This window comes from Taeniopygia guttata, chromosome W (genome assembly GCF_048771995.1).
Source record: "Taeniopygia guttata chromosome W, bTaeGut7.mat, whole genome shotgun sequence".
Lineage (NCBI taxonomy): Eukaryota > Metazoa > Chordata > Aves > Passeriformes > Estrildidae > Taeniopygia > Taeniopygia guttata.
Window position 1 is genome coordinate 10,515,393 of NC_133064.1, and position 22,277 is coordinate 10,537,669.

General features: G+C 41.0%; 1 protein-coding gene across 5 annotated transcripts in view; it reads left to right on the forward strand.

The window, feature by feature from the left end:
* Positions 1 to 22,277, forward strand: part of LOC116806906 (protein ARK2N-like) — a 106,197-nt gene that overhangs the window by 81,612 nt on the left and 2,308 nt on the right. For 4 of the 5 annotated variants that reach the window (XM_072922960.1, XM_072922961.1, XM_072922962.1 and 1 more), the window contains 2 exons: positions 1,132 to 1,258; positions 4,547 to 21,757. In XM_072922960.1, coding sequence (XP_072779061.1) covers positions 1,132 to 1,258; positions 4,547 to 4,736 — 317 coding nt within the window. In that variant the 3' untranslated portion in view covers positions 4,737 to 21,757. Of the gene's footprint in view, positions 1 to 1,131; positions 1,263 to 4,546; positions 21,758 to 22,277 lie in introns of those variants that run through there. The other variant, XM_072922963.1, reaches the window with a different exon arrangement.

The following is a 22,277-nucleotide window of genomic DNA, read 5'->3' on the forward strand; positions in this document are numbered from 1 at the left end:
TTTCCTTCCCTCCATTGTCATGAGGGAGGGAAGGGGGAAGGGGCTCATTCAGTCTTAAACTTTTCATCACTGTAAAACCATTACATCCTCTCATCTTTGAAGAGATGCCTACTCAAGCTAGATATACATAATATATTCACCTTCTCTCAAATTTCCTGCTTGACTACTGATTCTTCCCTTGTGTAATACAGATGAGTGAGTGGTTCCCAAGGAGTAGTTAGTGTCATCTGCTTCAAGGCTGCCCAGCATCCCCCAGGTTACTGCTAAAGAGACAGAAGTAATTGTCTTTTTTTGTTCCCTAAAACAGCATTTTTAAAAATAGAAGTTATCTTTTTCTATTTAAATCTTATTTTTAATTGATTTTTTAAATAATGTATTTATTGTAAAATAAATATTTTTGTCTAGTTTGTGTTTTCTATGCAAATATTATTTACTATGTCCCAACATAGCTTCATTAATTGGGGTTAAGAACCTTCTTAGTATTTAGAGAGGACAGACTGAGGAACTGGATATCATTGAGGAACTAGCTGTAATTAAAAAAAAACACTGCTGTATATGGGACTTGAGAAAAACAGAGGGGTTTTTTTAGTCTTTGCAATAATTTTAGAGAAGATGTGTGAAGCAGCATGGCCAGAAACTGATGGGTTTATTGTTTTTTATTTCATTGACTAGCTTCCCCTAAAAAAAAAAAAAAAGAAAATTTTCCTCAATGTGTGATATTTATGCCCAGACTATAGGCTTTATTTGTCACAGCATCATTGAGTTTGATTTATTTGCATTAGATGGTCTTGTTCCTTTATTTCAAAGGGATTTAGGCACAGTCTAACTCAGCATTGTTGTAAAATAACAGCTGGAAATCCTAATTACATTGAATGTTCTTGATGCAACAATCGGACTTGGTTCACATTTTTGTGATAACACCATCACTGGAGCTATTGAGACTGGATAAATCCAGTGGTCATCCTGTATTGGGTGATGAACAGAAAGTTGGAAAACTTAATCTAAAAAGATTTTCCATTTGCAGTGTTTCAGTGGTTTTATTTGTTCACTTTGGAAATTCCTTTTTCAGCTGATTTCTGAGTTATGTAAGTTGTTAAACATTTGCTGTATTTGCATTTTCCCCATCTATAGGTCATTTGGATCCAGGCTTCCGTGCAGGTGACAAAATATCTTTAAGTAATGCCCAGATCAATGAAGAAATTAATATTGCCTCTTCTGATAGTGAAGTAGAGATTGTTGGAGTTCAGGAACATGCCAGGTATTAATTACTTTTTCTTTTTCTAATATTTATTTAATTTTATCAGAATACCTGTATTGCCAAAATTAATAAAGAAAAAAAAATGCTGACTTTCACTGCTGTGGTTATCCATCCATGACTGATGCCCAAAAGGTAGCAAATGTTGCACTCATTTTGTCTATTCCACTGGTCACGGTGATATCAGAATGTATTTTTCTTTAGAACATTAGCAACTTGATAAGTATTCTTATTAAGCTTGTGATTTTATATCAAACATTAACAGGCTAAAGATATGTACTCTTAAAGTACCAAATATTGAGATACCAAATATATAGACATCAGGAATTCAGATTTTAAGGGCATAGTGTGACTATGCAAATAATGAAACTAAAATATTTTTATAGGTTCTTGTTTCCTTTCAAAATATTACCTTTAAGCATTTAATCAGCTTCCACTTTAATTAATCAGTAGCTGTAAAAATGCTATTAATTTTTCAATAGCTTATATCTTAAGATAACCCTTTAGATTAAAAATCCTATCTTCACGAATCTTGGTTTTATTTCAGGATACAAGAGAGTTCAAATCCCCAAAATAGAGGAGAGTAAGGAAACCAGAGGTTTCTCTCAAGCTCAGATAGAAAGCTGTTCAGCTGTGCTTCAGGGGTTATTCTTACTAGGCTTTTTTTTTTTATGTTACTCTTCATCTTTAGTCTATGATCTTTCCTTGGCTTAAGATATTACAAAGCAGTTGAACAAGACTGGCATTTGCATATAGTATGGAGTGTCAATTTGGTGGAATAAAGGCAAGTTAAAACAGTATATGGACAAGGTCCCTCTAAAACTAGTCTGCTGCCTGGTGGATATGGTGGATGCTTGGAGTCAGAAAAGGCATGTGAGGGACAAAGCAGAGCTGTTCCTTTTTGTCCCTTCACCACATCTTTTGTTGGTGAAAGAAGGAAGGTGTGTAGGACCCAGTTTCCCAGGCAGGAAACTGTACAGATAGTATGGACACAGTCCAGTGCTGTTGAATATGAAAAAAGGAAATTTCAAGGTCCCAAAGGAAGAGATTTAGTCTTTGCTTTTAGAATAATGGAAGTCCTTAAGTGTCTAACTCTTCTGGAAGATACTAATTCATTAGGAAGTAGTTCTCCTGACTGTTTATCCAGCAGACCCAGGGCTTGGAGTATCTTTGTGCCAATAATAAGCAGTGTGGACTTGTCCTCCAATACTAGTTTGTGTAAATCTGTCTAGCACTATGCATGCACAACCCTTCTGTTTGAGGTCCCCTATTCAAAAACTTTCTATGCCGCTTGCCTCAATAATATTTACTGTGTACAAGAATGGAAATGTGAAGGAAATGCAGAACTGCCATTTAAAATCAGTTTTAGTAGTTATGGACTGAAATAATTTCAACAAAGACAAATTTAAAGCACACGTTTGTGCTTTCCTTTGTTTATGTAACCATCTATCATCTCCCACAGACTAGTTTTTACTGTCTCTGTTGAATACTCACGTGTTTCAGTTGCTCAAATCCTATTTAGAATTGTATTGCTCTTGCAGGTCTAGGCTTGCAGTTATGAAATATTGGTGGGCTTCTTTCAGGGTTGTCTTTTGGAAAAGGTTTAGGTTTTTGATCAGTATTTTTACATGCTTAGCATGGTGTTTAGATTCTGTTATCTTGCTCATACTGTTTTTTATCATGCTCCATATTCCATGTCATTATTGGACTGGTGCGAGTCATGACACCCTGGAGTTTGTCCATCATTTGTAGTTTTTCAGATTATTAACGTATTGGTGCTGTTTTTCATCATTAGAATATTCCTTGGCATCTACTTAAGACACCAAGACTATTTTTTTTAGTTTGTTTAATTTTTTCCAGTTATGCTTAAAAATGTTTCTTCTTATAAGAAAGAAATCAGATACATTTGTTAGAGTTCCAGTCTCTTATTGCTAATTCTTTGTAGATACGTACTTTAAGTATGTATTTTTAAGACTGAAGAAGTAATGAAAAAGTCATTCTAAATATCAAAACATCACATACAAAAATAAATAGTGTATGTAAGAAGGCAATGAGACATTTATATTCAGAGATGCTACAGCTCAAAGAATGAGATTTTTCATTCTATTTCATGAAACGCTAATGAGAACCAAGAGAGATGAGCATAACCTAAGTAGTTCTGGAGAAAATAAATTGCATGACCTCAAAATAAATTAAAAATAAATAAAACATAAATGTCAGGGATATTTAAGCAATGCATAAAATTTAGGTTCCTGAAATACAATACATGCACATTCACAAAGAAATGGGAAAAGCTTAACTTAACAGCCAAAAACACCTCCTACTTATATGTGCAGCCACCATTAGTGCTTATGACGCAAACCAATTTTTGGAGCACTAGGTATCAAGTTTTCCTAGTGTTTGTTTAAGACTTACAGGTTGAAATTATCATCTTAAATACTCCAGTAAATTCTTGTCATCACTTTATCATATAACAAAATTGGTCTTTCATTGTGTTTGGTTTTTTACTAATTATTATCAGCTTGCACTTCAATAATAACATATCTACTATGAATGTAATCTGTAAAAATACTGTACAAATAAATAGATATGTACCTCACTTCAGCAAGGCACTTGAGTGTGTGTTTAAATACATGATTTAGTCTCATTGACTATAATCGCTGAAAGATTCATTGTTTTGCTGAAGTTGGGCTGTACTATAATCAGTGAGCATTTCTCAGCATTATTGTAATTTTAGTTAAGAAGACCAAAAAAAAATCAAATGTAATGGCTGTAATAATAGAATTGACAAGCTGTCTTTTTTAATTATTGTAATGAAAGTATCATTGCGTCCTTATTTTAACATGGATTTGATTTCATATAGAAAGACAACTTTTCTTTGTCTCATCCAACCTCACTTAAAATTTTTCTCTTTTTAAGTCCAGCAGGTAAAAGGGCTATGAGGAAATTATGCTTCTCAATAATGCATGGAATTACACATAATAGGACAGACTTCTTCAAGATCCTTGGGATCCATGCACATATTTTGTAAGGAATCTCACTTTATACCCACTGGCAGAATTCAGTTCTTAAAAATAATTTAATCACCACGACCACCAAGTTCAAATTTAGTCTCAGCTTTGTTTACTGGGTATTTAAGATGTGATGGACTCTACAAACGGAAAATCCACGAGGACATTTTAGAGAGGGGCATGTTAACAAGATGCCTAAGTGATAAAACACTGCAATTAAGAATCTTGCTCCTGAATTCAATAGTAGCTTTAATCCTTTGTGGTTTTTGCCTTGCTACAGGTATGTGCATCCCAGGGGAGGTGTGATTCAGAGTGTGTCTTCTTGGAAGCATGACTCAAGCTCACAATATATTAACAGTCACCAAACACAATTATGGACAGCAGTGACTCCCCAACAGAACTGGTCTTCACCCCCAGAAGTAGTAGACCTCACTTTGGATGAGGATACAAGACGCAAATATCTACTGTAATGCAGCATACCTTTGTTTCTGTCCCCACCTCTTCTCCCCTTTGTGGCACAGATGTTCATTGTTAAAGTTTCAACTTCAGAAGTTCCCTTCTTGGCTTTACGAAATTCAAACTCATTATCTTTTTCATTTCCATAAGAATGTAGTATGATTTCAATATAATTTAAAATAGTTTTACCTTCTCAAAGAAGGATTCCTCCCAGAATTAAAGCCTAACAGTACCAAATTTAAAACACATCTACAGTTTCTAACATGTGCATGTTAATCTGAAGAAATAACTGTGTGCAGACTTATGCCCATCCACCCTTTCTCACCTCCAATTTCAGAACATTTTTAATTTATCAGTATATTGAGTTTCTTAGTAGAAGTTAGTGTTTTGCTGTGTGTGAGCATCAGTGGTTTTGAAAAATGCTGTGTCCTCACTGATTTCAGTGGAACTGGGTGTATTCAGTACTTCTGAAAATTGGGCCAAGAGTATTTTTTACCCAAACTGATTTGGATATTTTACCAGCAGGAGGGACTGTCTTTAATGCAAATGGCCCATAACTTATGCACTGAACAGCTTTTATTTTAAGCATTTTTATTTTCAATATAATTTCTAGTTTGCACTCTTCAGTTCTGAGTATTTTATCTGACTACTGTGTTTCACTGATCATTTACCATGCCTTGTTATCGTTTAAAATAGTAATAGTAGTGACTTAGTAGCAGATGATTATGGCAAAAGCACAGGAAAATGAAAAGTAATAAAAAGGCCCAGCATCCCTCTCTTTTTTAAATAGAGCTGAATTTTTTTGCCTAAATCAGAGTCTTGCCTGGAGTAGGAGAGAAATGAAACATTTTGCTCACAGTCCTCATTTCTACTGTTGCTTATTTGCTTCATTCACCATCTCAAAAACAACCCAACCCCAAACAAATTCCAAAATCCCAGTCTGGCAAAGCACTTTAGCAGCTGTGTAACATTCAGCAGGGACAGTTTGGTGAACCTAGATGGACCATTCAAGTGCTTAAAACTCTGTCCTAAAAGGTGTTGTTGGATTAGAACTTAAGGTTGCGATTTTTTTAATTATTATAATTATTTTTTTAAATAGATCTGTACTATTTTCCTGGCTTTAGGTCATGTCTCTTATGCTAGTTTTGGAATTGCTTTTTCAGATATGATTCAGGAAACACTTTCTACCAGAATATTTACTGAAATCAGCGAAACTACTTACTTTAGCAGTCTGTAGTTTCTGTAGTGTATATGGAAATTCTTGCCATTCACCTGTCATTTTGAGCCTTTCTCAAAGCAAAAGCCAAAGATTAGACTTTACAAGATTATATTCACTTTAAATGTCTATTGTGCAATTAAAACATTTATTTGTATTCCTGTTGTTTCTAGTGGGAATTTTGTGCAGCTCTATCATCAAATTTTCTGCCATTTGAGGCTGAACAGGTGGTAATAAGGACATGGGAAGTTCTATTTTCTTTTTGTGTTGGCTGGTTTAAAAATGTTGTTTGGCTTCCAATAATTTTATCTGCAGGCAAAAAAAAAAAAAAAAAAAAAAAAGCAGAACAGCTCAGACTGCACTTTAAAGAACAATTAGGTAAGGGATTGATATTCCAATTTCAAGCTTTCTAAAACATTGAATATAAGTATATTGCATGGCCAGAAAAATGTATGTGGTGCTTCTAGTGACCGATTTCTTTCTCTGGGGGAAGGAAAGAGGATGGGAGAGGAGTGTGGATGGAGCCCATTCACACTGCAGTAGGGAAAAGCCCCGTGCTATTTGGGCACTATATTCAGTAGTGTTCTTTTCTCTTTGCATTTTAATCACACAACTCAGCCAATATTTTAGCGGGCTAGCGCACATTTTTTCAGCAGTAACTTAAACAGTGGCATACTGTGGCTACTTTTTCCTGTTTCACAAAGTCTTTTGAACATCAGTTGTGAAGAAAGTTGCAGAAATCCATTTATAGTCATTCTATGAAAAATGCAAGCTAACACTTGTTTTTGAGTTTGATGTGACTTCCATGTATATATAAAAACAACTGTGTCCTAGCCAAGCTTACTCCAATTGTGCACTGTGTTTCTTTAAACAGTTCATGCATTGTAGTCTGATGCAAGTTTTCTTTTATTTAAAATGCTACATATTTTTTCTTATTCTTAACAAATTTGAAAGGTTGATGAGTAATCTGAAAACTGCAATCACTGGATAGCTCGGAAGTTGTTTGGTTTTAATTTTTTTTTTTTTCTTTAATAAGAGCAATAGGTGCCTGTATGATTTTGCTCTTCTCAGCAGGAAAGAGAAATGATAGCCATTGTATGGCTAAGAACCAATGCACTTGGGCCTGAACCAGAACCCATTGGAGTTGATGCGGGACTTTCCATGAAATTTAGTATGCATTGGCTCAAGCCCTTCAGGCTTTAAGCAGTTCCTGAATTGCTGGAGTGGGAATTTGGAATCTTCTATAGTGAAAACAAATCATTTCTTAGAATGTAAATGTTTAAAACATGCAAGTCTAGTTAAAAATTCTAGATTGTTCTCAATAGTCATTATTTAGTTGTCATTTTCCATCTAGTATTTAATGGTCTTTGAAGAAAAGAAAATAAAACAGAGCGGTTCATATATATATATATTTTTTTTTTTTCCTGTGTGTGCAAGATAAGACCTGTTTTTTGAAACAAGTCTGTAGCATAAAGGTTAAACTATTTTAAAACAAAATAAAATGGTGTATTATTTAAATAGTAAAAATTTGTTTGGGATTTCTTTCCACTTTCATCAATCTGCTTTGTCACATCTCCAAACTAAAGCCCTAAGGTTTGGGTTACAACTGTCCAAATTCTGCACTTTTCCCCACTGTAATGTGTTTAATTTTGTACATTTAGAATGTAAAAGTGATTTCCTGACTGAAAAAGCTTGCTTTTATCTATTTAGACCAGGGCAGGACCATCACTTCTCCCTGTAACACTGGTGGGGGATGCCAGGGGATGTGCAGGTACCAGTAACAAGCTGCTGCTGTCCATCATAGAACCATACAATGGTTTGGGTTGAAAGGGGCCTTAAAGACAGTTGGCAGGGACACCTTCCACTAGATTGGGTGTCTTCAAGCCCCATCCAATCTGGCCTTGAACACTGCCAGGGATTAAGCAGCCACAGCTTCTCTGGGCAACCTGTGCCTTTGCCTCACCACCCTCACAGCCAAGAATTTCTGTCTAATATCTAATATAAACCTGCACTCTGTCAGTTTGAAGCCATTCCCCCTTGTCCTATCCCTCCATGCTCTTGTCCAAAGTCTCTCTCCAGCACTCTTGTAGTCCCTTTAGGTACTGGAAAGTGCTCTAAGGTCTTCCCAGAGCCGCCTTCTCCAGGCTGAACAACCGCAACTCTCTCAGCCTGTCTTCATAGCAGAGGTGCTCCAGGCTCTGAGAATCTTGGTGACCTCCTCTGGACTTGCACCAACAGGTCCACATCCTCCTTATGTTGGGAGCCCATTGTGCTCTGCAGAATCCCTTCTAGGCATGTGGTTTCTGCACAGCCTCCATGTCCCCACACATGGCAGTCCTTAAGGTATCTGAGCAACCTTCACACCAGTATTTCTCTGGCTGTATCCCCTTGTCCCATTCTCCCAGCTTTCAATGAGCTCCCAGCTGGTCAAGGAGACCAATGTCACACTCAGATTTTCTCACAGAGAGATAGTGCTGACAAGCTTAGACCTACTGCCATTTGAAATGGATGTGTAGACTAGCTATGAAGCTCTGGGCAGGTCCTTGCAGACCACAAGAGGTGGTGCCAGGCTGAACTGCATTTGGTAACCACTGAATTATACCAGGGAATTTGCAGCCACAAGTAAATAGAAGGATGGTAAGTATAACTGCTGTGCTAAACTTGGGGTCCCACTGCCCACAGTCCCACAGTCTTCTTACAGGAAATGGAAATAGCAATAAAAATAATAATAATGATGATGATGATGATGATGATGATAATAATAATAATAATAATAATAATAGTAACAACTCATTACATTTCCAGCTAAATAGGGAGTTTGCTTCAGTTCCGATCTCTTTATCCTGTGAGAAGGCTCTCAGTGGTTAGACAAGAGTCATTTATCCATGTATTTTAAATATCAAGATGGGTAATGAGAGTGAATTGAGTTGGTTTTCAGCCCCATTGAGTTCTTGCCTTTTGTGAAGCTTGAAAATACAAATTCTGGATCTGATGGTGGTTGTGGAGGTGGACACCAGACTCGGATTTTATTTCATGTATATCACCAGCTGAGGGAAAACATTGCTGTGGAGGTTGGTGCAGATGTGGGAAGAGGACAGCTGACACATCTCCTGAATTTTTTTTCCACCAGCAAGACATACTCATTGTCTTTAGACTTAAGGATACATTGAATGGAAAGCTTAAAATTTCTTGTGCGGTACTTGACACCTTGTGGCTCAGGCTGATAGTAAAAGGGTTTTTAAATCATGGGGATTTAGGGTTAACAGGAAAATAAGCTTAGTAGGCCCTGGAAAAATAAATACCTTAAGCACATGAAGAACCAGTACTTGCTAGAATTGCACTATGTAGCTAGTACATGATAATTTATATAATTGTTAGATATGACGACTGTTTAGCAATTAAATATAATTACTGTTTTTAATGAGAAAGAATAATCATGAGAAACTGTGGTCATGAACCTAAGAAAGATCACAATAAACTCATGTCAATGTACACAATAGAACAATGTAAGTTTAATAATTAATGTGTAAGTTATATAACGATAGAATATAAAATACGTTCACCTCGAAAGCCATGTCGGAGTCAGATTTGGGTTTGTACCCCGACTCCCAGACCTCTTAATAAAAGCACCTGCATATAATCATATCCCATGATTATGTGTGTTTCTGAATGCTAACATTTTGGCGAACCCAAATTGGGACCCTGTGAGCGCTGCTGAGGACCCCGCGACCCGATCATGCTCCAGCCGGCACCGAGGGATTCTCGGGGAGCTCATCGGCGCCGCGAACCTCCGCCGCTCACAACGTCCCCTGGAGAGAGGTAAGGTGCTTTTAATTTGGTCTGGTACCTGCCGATAAGACGCAGCGAAAGCTACGCTCGGTTGGGTTAAAGGAATTCCTGTGGTATTGCCTAGGCGCTGTCCGTTAGACATCGCTAAAGCGTTGCAGGTTCGGCATTCTGTGGTGTCTTGTAGCTGTAATATGGAGAAGCTTAAAGGTCTCTTATGCGGCAATGCCCCCATACCACATTATTCTCCTTTGGGGGGCTTATTAGCACATTGGAAACAAGGTAATTTTGGGCAAGACCCACATAGGGGTAAGTTAATTGATTACTGTAATACATGGTGGCCAGAATATGTTTTGGAAGGTGGTGAAAAATGGCCACCAAATGGAACATTGCAACATTACACTATTTTGCAATTGATGTTGTTTTGTAAACGCAAAAGAAAATGGGATGAGGTTCCGTATATTGATTTGTTTTTCTACTTGCGAGATAAGCCAGAATGGCAGGTTGAATGTGGATTGATGGTATTTAAGGCATCTACAAGTGATAAGTGTGAGGTTTGTGTGAAGAAGAAACGTTGTTTAGAACATTTTGCATTGAAAGAAAGTCTGAGTCGGAGGAACGATACATATGTTGATTTACAGGTAGCCCCCGCAAGACCAAGAGAACCTAACTCTATCCTGCCTGCCCCTACCCCTACTTCATCACCTGCTTCACCCAATCCTATTTTGTCTAGTCCTATTTCACCCACTCAAACCCTCTCTCCCTATCCTCCTCTTCCACCATCACCTGACCCCTCTTCCCCTGGAGATGATCTAAATTTAACTGTGATGCATAGAAGGGGGGAAGATGAAAGTGAATCTGCGATAGTGGTATCTCATAGGACTCGGAATCGGTCAAAGCCCGCCCCGGTCTTGGCCAGAAAAGATCTGGGTAAACAGAAGCGGAAGAAAAAAAAAAAAAACCAACCACAAAGGTGGCCGTGGACTGGAGAGGGGAGGTGGACTTGGCAGGGGACACGGGGGAACTGCTCTGCCAAAATTAGGATTTAACCAGTGCGCTTTTTGCCTGCAAGAAGGTCACTGGAAGAACGAGTGTCCAAACCGGTTTTACCAAGGCAGCCAGCCAAGCCAAGGTCAAGATATTGCAAAATTAATGGTGGTGGGACAATACAGCAGCTGTCTAGAAAATAGCAAGGAACCTTTCGTGACCATAAAGCTAGGTGATAGAGCAATAAAATTCCTGGTGGATACGGGGGCCACGTATTCTGTACTGAATGATTTACAAGGACAAATTGGGGACAAACAAACAACAATAGTTGGGGCAACAGGGAAGGAGGAAAATCGGCCATTCCTACAACCCTTAGATCTGTGTTTTGGAAATAAGGTCCTGACGCAGGAATTCCTGTATGTGCCTGAGTGTCCAATTCCCCTTTAAGGTAGAGACTTATTGGCAAATTTTGATGCAGTGATAACCTTTGAGAATGGGGAACTTTTAATGAAAATACCTGAATCAAAGACAGGAAAAATTTTAATGATTAAGGAAAAACCAGCTCCCTCTATTCCTAGGGAAGTAGAAGATGCAGTAATTCCTTCAGTATGGGAAACAGATATACCTGGGAAATCTAAATTAGCACAACCAATACATGTTGAATTAAAGGTAGGGGCAAAAGCAGTACAGGTTAAACAGTATCCTATAAAATCAGAAGCACGGCAGGGAATAGTAAAAATTATTGATAAATTCTTGAAATACAAAATTTTAGAAGAATTTGAATCAGAATATAATACACCTATCTTTCTAGTGAGGAAACCCAATGGTGAGTATAGACTAGTGCAGGATTTGAGAGCAATAAATGAAACAACTAAAGACATTTATCCAGGGGTTGCAAATCCTTACACATTGTTAACATCCGTGAAAGAGACATATATACGGTTTACAGTAATTGATCTAAAAGATGCCTTTTTCTGCATACCCCTTGACAAAGAAAGTAGGAATCTGTTTGCCTTTGAGTGGGAAAATCCAGGAAATTGAAGAAAGACCCAGCTCACCTGGACACGGCTCCCACAAGGATTCAAGAACAGTCCCACCCTATTCGGAAACCAACTGGCAAAGGAGCTGGAGACCTGGACTGCAAGTGGGCAAGTACCAAGAGAACAATACCTGCTGCTACAGTATGTTGACAATATACTGATAGCCACAGAGGAGGAAGCAACCTGCATAAAGGTAACAATTGAGATTTTAAATTCACTGGGAACGGCTGGATATAAGGTATCTAAAAAAAAAGCACAAATTGCCCAACAGACTGTGATTTACCTGGGATGTGAAATCTTACAAGGGCAGCGAAAACTGGGTACTAACCGTATTCAAGCTATTTGTGCCATTCCAGAGCCCCAGAATCTACACGAGCTGCGAGTCTTCCTTGGGATTATAGGGTCATGCCGCCTGTAGATCATGGACTATGGACTAATTGCAAAACCCCTGTATGAGGCCCAGAAGATGCAGATATTTACCTGGGGCAAACCACAGAAGGAGGCTTTCCTCAAACTAAAGGAGGCCTTGACAACTGCTCCTGCATTGGGGTTACCTGATTTGTCCAAAGATTTTCAGCTGTTTGTACATGAAAGGATGCGTCTGGCATTGGGAGTCTTAACCCAACGTTTGGGAAGCTGGAAAAGGCCAGTGGGCTACTTTTCCAAACAACTTGACAATGTCAGTGCCGGATGGCGTTCATGTCTGCAGGCAGTCGCAGCCACTGTGATCCCAATACAAGAAGCCAGGAAGCTCACCATGGGAAGGCACATAGATGTCTATGTACCACATGTGGTAACTACTGTGTTGGAACAGAAAGGGGGCCATTGGCTCTCCCCGAGTCGAATGATGAAATTCCAGGTAATCTTAACAGAGCAAGATGATGTAACATTAAAAACAACTAACCTTTTGAACCCAACCTTGTTCCTAGGTACAACATCTGAAGAAAGCCCATTGGAACACGATTGCGTGGAAGTAATAGAACACACCTGTGCGGCTAGACCAGATCTGAAAGATGTCCCCCTAGAACAGCCAAACTGGGAGTTGTTCACAGATGGAAGCAGTTTCATGGAGAACGGAATCAGACACGCTGGATATGCGGTAACAACAATCAGTACAGTGGTAGAGGCAAAAGCATTGCCACCAAATACATCCGCCCAGAAGGCAGAAGTGGTTGCTTTAACCAGAACACTAGAATTAAGTGAAGGGAAAAAGGTGAACATATGGACTGATTCAAAATATGCATTTGGAATAGTGCATGTGCACGAGGCCCTATGGAAAGAACGGGGCCTGTTTTCGTCTCAAGGGATGCACATTAAACATCAAGATGCAGTTCTGCAGCTGATAAGAGCAGTACAAAAACCTGAACAAGTGGCAATTATGCACTGTAAAGCACATCAATCAGGAAACTCCAAAATTTGTGAGGGAAATCGAAAGGCAGATTGGACAGCTCGACAGGCTGCTCGAAAGGTGCAAATGACAATGGCATTGGTCCCTTTAAAACTTAATGTATCTCAATTCAATTTACCTCCACAGCCAAAATATTCAGCAGAAGATGAGAAATTGGGACATTTGCTGAATGCATGGAAGAATCCAGAAGGGTGGTATGTAACTGCACACGGACAGATAGTAGTACCCCCCTTGGTAATGAGAGAGGTTCTACAAATTAAGCATAACGAATGTCATTGGGGTGCAGAGGCATTGGTAAAGTTTCTAAAACGTTATTTGGTCTCAGTACGAATCTTAACAATGGCAAAATCAATAATGTCAAAGTGTGAGGTTTGCTTGAAAAATAACCCAGTGGCTTGACAACAGGCACAACTAGGAAGGGCTCGGGTAAAGATAGAACCAGGAGATTATTGGCAGGTAGATTATGTAGAATTATCAAGAACTCAAGGATGCAAATATTTGTTAGTAGGGGTTGATACATTTTCTGGATGGCCAGCAGCCCTTCCCTGTCGCAGGAACCAAGCAAAAGAAACTGTTAACTGGTTACTACAAGAAATCATTCCCAGATTCGGGGTGCCTCTAGTGATATCATCAGATAGAGGACCCCATTTCATAGCCACGGTGGTAAAAGAAGTTAGTAGGTTGCTGGGAATAACTTGGGACCTCCACACACCATGGAGACCCCAGCCAAGTGGACAGGTAGAGAGGATGAATCAGTCACTAAAAAGGCAAATCAGTAAAATATGTCAAGAAGCCAAACTGCAGTGACCACAGGCTTTACCAATAGCATTGCTGAGAATTTGGATAAAGCCTAGGAGTGGCATGCCAGTCAGTCCTTATGAGATATTGTATGGGAAACCATAGGAATCTCCTGAACCCAATCCAAATGCACACTTCATGGGAAAACAGGAAGCATATAACTATGTTCTGTCCCTCGGGAAAACTTTAGCATGACTTCAAAGCGCCCTTGTGTGGAATGGGCCTCTGACTCTCGAGAATCCAGTTCATGACATACATCCAGGAGACTAGGTGTACATTAAGAATTGGAATGAAGAACCATTGAAGGAAAAGTAGACTGGACCTCATCAGGTGCTATTGCTCACCTTTACCGCAGTCAAGGTAGCTGGAGTGGAGTCCTGGATACATTACACTCGAGTGAAGAAAGCCCATCCCGGACTGCGGACTGTGTAAACTGTGGGACCAACAAAGCTGCAGATAAGATGTGTTTAATTGTTTCAGGAATGTTACCAGTAATTGTACCAATGCTCATTTCATGCTCTTTGTGATGTGGAATGCAAAAAGATCAATTAACCACTCTTCATTCTAGAATGAAGAGGGAGGTGCAGGCAGAAACACAGGTGATAAAGGTTTCCAATGCAATTCGGGCTGAGAATATAATGATTGGATTAGTTAAAGATTTTGCAAAAATGCAGAACACTAGCAGAATAACTGCCTGTCTGACAATACCAAAGGCAGCAGGAGACCCAGTAAACTGGGGAATCATAACAACAAAACTGCCTGAAATACAAAAGAGTAAAACAATTACATGCAAACAGGTACCAGAATCAATACAGGTAATCAAGGTAACCTGGAAAGTAATAGGACAATGGTTGCATCCTTTGAGTCAACGAGACTGTCTCCAAAATAATGGCACAATAGGATATCCAATAGAATGTGCGGGGATCATCCCAAATAAATGGCAATGCTACTTACCACATTATAAAAAGATTACCGAAAATGTTACAGAAACCACTCTGGTGTGGAAGTGCGAGGCAAAAGATAACAAAGGTCAAATAGAGCCTTGGGATAGTGCATGGTCTCTGAGTATACTTCAAAAATTCCAGTACATGGCTACCACCCCTTGGTATATTAAATTGGAAGGTTCAGAAAATGAAACAGATCCAGCAGTAGCAAACACTGCCACTAGTAGTAGAACAAAGGCAGACAACGTAAGTTGGTGGGCATGTAATAAAACTTATGATTGCACTTCTGATGATATAGAGATAAAACAAATGTCACCACTGGCAGTAGCCTTACAAATTAGTTGTACCTGCAGAGGTATCAAACACAAACAGGGTAAAGTGAATTACAAAATAATTGTAAGATGTACCAAAAGTGCACTCCGAAGTCCAGGACAATTTGTATGGGCAACAAGTGATGGTACCTGGACAACCCATCTACCTGTAGATGGGAAAGTAAAAGAAATTACTTTAGGCCTCCTTATTTTATGTCCAATTTGGGAAAAGTCCCCATTTAAGGGAAAACACGAACTTCTGCAGATAAGAACAAGACAACAAGTCCCAGATAATGAAAATCAAAATGAAACTTGACAAGACCCCTCTAGTTGTGTAAAATTAGGGTGGGCCTTAGAGTCTTTGCTTGGTCTTGTAGCAAACTATCAGAATAAAGAAATATTGTACAAACTTACAGGTCAGGTAGATAGACTGGCTAGAGTCACTAGGGAAGGATTTAAAGAACTAAACGTGCAATTATAAGCCACCACAAAAATGACTTTACAAAACCGATTTGCCTTAGTTTTGTTACTTCTTAAAGAGCATGGAGTGTGTGGATTTTTAAAGGGACAGTTTGATCATTGCTGCATCCACATCGCAAATGTAACTGCTGATGTAGAATATGACATCAATCAGTTAAAACAAATAGAGCATGAAGCACAAGAAGAGCAGAAAAATGTGACTATGAGCTGATTAGAGAACGTCTTTAAAGGGTTAGGGTGGAATGTGAGTTCACGGATTAAGTCTATCATTGAGAGTGTAATAATCCTATTAATTGTGTTCTTAGTAATTTGGTTAGTCTACAGTGTACTAAAAGAGGAAATACAGAAGAGGACATCCTGGAACCGGAAAATAATCAAGGCACTGACACAGGATCCACACCCATCATCCTCTGATCCTCCAGTCCATGACAACGTTCACGTCAATCCTGGATTTGAAGAACATTATGTATAAACTCAGAAACTAAAAGACTGTATCAAGTGAAAGAATTTGCACTTATAGTGAAGTGAAAATACTTTCAAAGGAGAAAAAATGATAGTAAAAGGGTTTTTAAATCATGGGGATTTGGGGAGTTAGAAGGAAAGTTAGGCTTAGTAGGCCCTGGGAAAATACCCTGGGAAAATGTAGGCCTTGCTAGAACTGCACCTGTGTAGCTAGTACATGATAAATGATGTAATTGTTAGATGTGATGATTGTTTAGTAATTAAATATAATTACTGTTTAATCGTAAGAATAATCATGAGAAACTGTAGTCAGGGACTAAAGAAAGATCACGAGAAACTCATGCTTGAATAAAGTCAATGTATACAATAGAACAATATAAGTTTAATAATTAATATGTAAGTTATATAACGATAGAATATAAAATACATTCAGCTCGAATGCCATGTTGGAGTCAGATTTGGGTCTGTACCCCTGATTCCCAGAGCTCTTCAAATAAAAGCACCTGCATATAAACATATCCCGTGATTATTTTTGTTCCTGAACTCTAACACTCTGAGAGACTAGGCAAGGTGTTAAGGTCTCTTATTTCCACTGCCTCCACAGCAGCTATCCCAAAAGCCCCACTATACCCTTTTGGGTCTTTGAAATACACTCTCCTGAGGTAATCTATGCCAAGGATGCACGGAGCCTCCTGTCCAGTCACAATGGGGTGGTTTTGCCATTCATTCCCTGTCAGGCTTACTTCAGCTTACAGTACAGTCAGCTGTTGGAATACCCCTGTCACCCCAGAAACAGAGATGAATTCTGTCCATCCATATCTCAATGATATCAGGGCACTTTGTGCACCAGTGTCAATTGAAGCCTTATTCTCCTGTTGGTCTGGTGTACCAGGCCATCAGATCCACACAGTCCAATAGATCTGACTGTCCCTTTTGTCCACCTGGCCAGAGGCAGGGCCCCTCTTGTTCTGATCTGATACATGGGCTTGTGGGTTGGAGTCAGACATCCAACACAACACTGGTGGGTCATCAGCAAACAGCCATGAGTTTAATATGGCTGCCCCTTTTATAGGGCTTTGGATTTCCCAGGTTCAGATAGTTGATTGGATGAGACTTCTCTCTGCCCAGCTCTCTCTGGCCAGTGGTGTATCTTCATCTCAGCTAGAACAGGGTTGGCTGAGGTCTTTGCTTGGGTTTGAACAACCTATCCCCGCCTTATCCGAGGACTTGTTTTCTAGGTTGGTTGAGTTTAGGGGGCAGCTTCAGATCAGCTTCAATGTGACAACACTGGTCATAGTACTCATTGCTCACTTCATGTAACTGCACTGGAGGTCCCTTCTAGAGGATCTGAAGTAACATCAGCCCTTTTTTCTGTCTGGACTTGCCCACTGGAAACTGGAGTAGCAATTATCCTTGAAGAATTTCCTGTGGTGTGTTTATTGGACACGAAATGAGTACACAGAAGCTTGGTGAGTTTAAGAGAGAAAAGATTAAATTTTATTTTTGATCTTGTAATATATAGAACTCTTAAAGTGACAGTGGATTGGAGGATGAAATTGCTACTTCTGCAACTACGCTGGTCAAATGTCCGAGATTGAAAGGCAAGATGTTTTCTATTACATTTGTGTAGCAGTTGCCCTCTGTGCAATTTTCCTTATCTCTTGTTAATGGGCCCATCAATGTCTTGCCACATGACTCAGAGATAACACTCTTCAGGAGCCAGTTCTGTTTAACAGGTGATCAAAGACACACCTCGTGACTCAGAATGACATCAGCCCATTGTGAGATGCTCCGCCCAAGGGGGAGGAGCTAAGCATTCCCACCTAGATATATCCTGGGATTTCTAGACAGAGAAGCAGCCTTCCCACAGGTTTCCAAGAGGACACAGCTGGGGTTTCCACTGGACCGACTACACCTTTTCTACAGGACCACTGCACAAGCAGAAACCACGTCTGCCACTCCAAGAGGACTGCAGCCACTCCAATTTGGACTGCTACCAACAGGCTGGCCAAAGGGGTGTCAGGTTGTATTCTGACTTTGTCAGTGGTCTTCCTTTTGTATTATTGCATGTATTTAGTTTCTTTTCCCTTTTCCCAATGAATTGTATTTCTGACTTGAAGTCTTTCCCTGGTTTTGCTTTCAAACCAGAATATCAAACTAACAGTTTATTAATTTTCTCTTCCTTCAAATAAGAATGTAAAACTGTTATTATTACATGAATAGTGTTAGAACTCTAGTAGAAATATGCAAACATTATTAGAAGGGTAAAGAAGTTTTATGAGAACTTTAAAACTTTTAAAAGAACTTTAAAAGAAAACTTAACTTTTTTAAAAATCAGGACAACAGTGCTGCTAGGGCAGAGGTGGGTTTTCTATCTCACTTCCTCATGTCCTCTCCATGGCCATGCAAGTAAAACCACAGGTTACCTCATGGTGTGTACCTTCTTTATCGAGCATGTGGGCCCTTGACCCCAATAGCAGAGACTCTGGTCTGCACTGGCAGTGCATGGGACATTTTCTCTCTAACTTGCTTGAGTCTTTCAAGTCTGTCTGCAGTCTTGGACAGTTGGTACAGAGCTGAGGTGCAGATCAGTAGGGAGGAAAAACTATGATATTGCCCGAGTCAAGTAGTCAGCTGAAACACTGATTGTTCTCTTTCTTTCATTGGCATCAATGCCAATGAGTTGGTGTACAGTGATGACACCCTCCATACAAACTTCCACCACATCGATTGTGTGCACTAGACCTCATCTGGATCTAGAGGGGACTGCTCATTGCTCAAATCGTGCTACAAACAGAGATGAGTGCTTAGAGAAGTCCTGACTTTGGCTCAGATTTCTGGCAGTAACTCTGTTTGAAGTGGCCTGCACCCCAAATGTCTCTCATTCAGAAGTTCTTAAGAATGGCCAATTAAGCCAATTACAAAATGAATTATTTATTGAATAGACACAAGATTAACAGACAAGACTTTAAGCAGACTACTTACTATACAAAAATAAAACAAAAAGAACTACTAGTAGATAAAATACAGTGTACGACAAAAATACCTATGTTACAGCTAGCAAATGAATAGTATAGATTCGAATTCAGTGTAACTTACCACCATATTAATGATGGCGTACACATAGAATTCTTTCACTTGATTCCCAGGAAGGTATCCTTGGAATTTCCATCCAAACTCTATGGGAGAAGATCTATATGTTTCCAAGGTGTGTGTAGGAGGCTTCTGCCTCCATGAAACTTTGTGCAGCTTTTATAGTTTGTAAACTAGCGTGTCTCAGTCAGGAATTCCAGCTTATCTCCCCCCATCCTGTTCACATGGCTAGTTGTTTATTGGGAATTCTACCCCTGGCACCAGAGAGAGAAATAACTCACTTGCCAGTGAAGACTTACTGGTCAGACAATCTGGCCTCGGTTATCTCATAAATTAATGTGAGAGGGAGAACATCCAGAGCTATCCACCAGCTGATGGACAGAGCAGATAAACTCTTCTGTGGTAGGGGTGTGAGAGATGCAACTCACTTCGAAAAATTTAGAAAGGTTTATTAAATATTATGAAAAATACAACAGAAGACTGAATAGAGAAAATATTATGGCGCCAGGAGCAAAGGATTTTTCCTACCACGTGCTCGCCCACTCAATGGAGATTTCGCCGTTTAACCCTTTTACCCCTCTCAAAGTTCTGTCCATCAACTCCTTCTTTGCTGTCCAGTGGTGGAGTTTACTTCCTTAAATCTTGACTGGAGGTCAGGTATTGCCATAGGGACAAGCCAACCCTCCCAAATGTCCCAAACTCACGCCATCACCCGATAACAATGCAAAGAGGTAAAACATAACTATTATTCTATAAAACTTGTCTTAAAATATATACATGATGTAATGAACAAAAGAGCCTTCCTGGTTCCTATGGCAATACTAGGACTACTGTGGGAATCCAGAGCTTCCCTCTGGCTTCCCTGGAGGGCCTGGGACCCTGGCAGGGGGTCAGGAACCCCCCTGTACAGAGCCCCGAGAGACACTGTCTCTGATCTCTGTCCATGGAAAAGAGTTTTCAATCTTACAGGATGAATTACAAGCTCTGAGTGTTTGATATGAGTAATAATTAAGTGTGGCATGGGTGCAAAAGTAAAATTTTAGGTTTCTAGATTAGGGGTTCAAAGGGGACAAGATGGAGGAAATTGGGTGTGTCTTGTCCTTTTCCTCCTTCTTCATGCCCTCCATGTTTCACTGTAGTGTTGGCATTTTTCTATTGGTTTAGGCTGGGGACACACTGTTCAACATAGGTGATAGATATTGGCACATTATTGTAAATATAGTACACGTAATTTCTGGTATATAATGTTTGTAACATCCCACTGGGGGCAGAGCCCCGCATGCTGCCCTGCAGGACAGACCTGCGGTAGGGCAGCAGAACATGTTATAGATAAGCAAGAATAAACAACCTTGAAAATAGCACAGACACATTATGGCTTCTTCTTTGGCAATGGGGCAGAAAGACAGAGACTTTTTACAATCTCGGAATCATCAATACCACAGATTCCGACAAATGGCGCCCCTGCTGGACGATGAACATCCATCTCTGGACTGACCTCGTGCTGACTCAGCTTTTGGTGACAACGGTCGAAATTAAGAACATGGGGAAGGGATGCTCCCAAGGACAGACCAAAATTTTTTTAGCCCTACAGGGCAAGATTTCTACCCATCTGGTAGAGATAGCTCCAAATGAGATGAAAGCTTTGTTATTGTGGGTTCAGTATAATCACCCGCACACAGATGCACATCTTTTGTTTGAGTCAAATTTTTGGCAAGGGATCAATAAGCAACTATATTACCGTGCCACAAAAAAAGATAAGACTGCCGCAAAACTTTTGCCTTCAGCAAGGACAATAGAGTCACCTTCACAACGCGGCATTCCAAACCAGACAGCTAAGGCTCCTATGGGAGCACAAGGACGAAGATCACCCAGCCAGCAGCTTGGGACAGTTTTCCTCACCACAGACCCAGTGGAAGGAGGATTGCCTCCCGTGGAGGATCAGGGAGATAGTGTCTCATCATGCCCTGCATCTCCGTGTTCCCACTGTTCCTCAGACTCCCTTGAACCTCAGTCCTTAAGCTCCTCCAATGCAGAAACTCCCCAGATGGTGAGAGATTAGCCAGGCACAGCCGCAGCCCTCGGTGGGGGAGGGGACCGGGCATTGCCCGAGTCCAAACCTGCGGCGGGGGGGCAGCGGCGGCGGCGACTCCGGTGGGGGAGGGGGCAGACGTGAGTGCAGAGCAGAGGGAAGAGGGAGAGGAGCGCGCACAGGCGGGGAATTCAAAACAGCCCGAAGTGCAGACGAGAGCGGGGGGGGAAGGGCGGGGGCAGTGGGAACGACGTAGGCAGAGGAGGCGGCAGGGGCGCGAGTGCGGTACTCATGCGTCCTGAGCGCCCCATGACGCGTTCCATGACAAGGGTCCGTGAAACCGTGGAAGCGGTCGCCTGGCAGGTGCAGGGGAGTGGCTCCCGGTTCGCAGCGGGCGGCTTAGAGAGAGCGGGACTCCATTCTCGCCGCAGCGATGGCAGCGCGCATGTGCGAGACGGTAGAGCGAGACCCGGAAGACAGGGTGCGAGACCTCTTGCATGTCGTAGACGCAGCACGGCCGCAGACTGCGCGGCGGCCGCAAGGGGAGACCCGAGCAGTGCGGGACCGGGCGGGATGCGGCGCGGGGCTGCGGCAGCGCGGGACACGGCAGGCGCGCGCTGATGACGTCAGCAGAGCACCGAACCGCGCTCAGTGCCGGCACTGCCACGGACCCGGGGGGTGGGGCGACCCAGAACAGGACCGGGACAGTGTCTGGCCCGGCCGGTGAAGGGGGAGAGGCGTTCCCGAGGCGCGGCTGCGCCGGAGCCGGTGCAGGCGGGGTGCGGCTGGGGCGGGGCTTCCTTCGGTCGTTCCCATGGCGACACAGACAGAGGGGGTGAATCCAGGCTGCGCATGCGTTTGCAGGAGTCAAAACAAATGCGGAAGTGGCTGGGAGAGTGGGCGCTTGGTTCGGAGGGGCAGACTGCAGGCGCGGCCTCGGCACAGCCGACACTGGGTGTGAGCGGGGAGGGGGAGCAAGAGAGAGGTGCAGCCATCCCAAC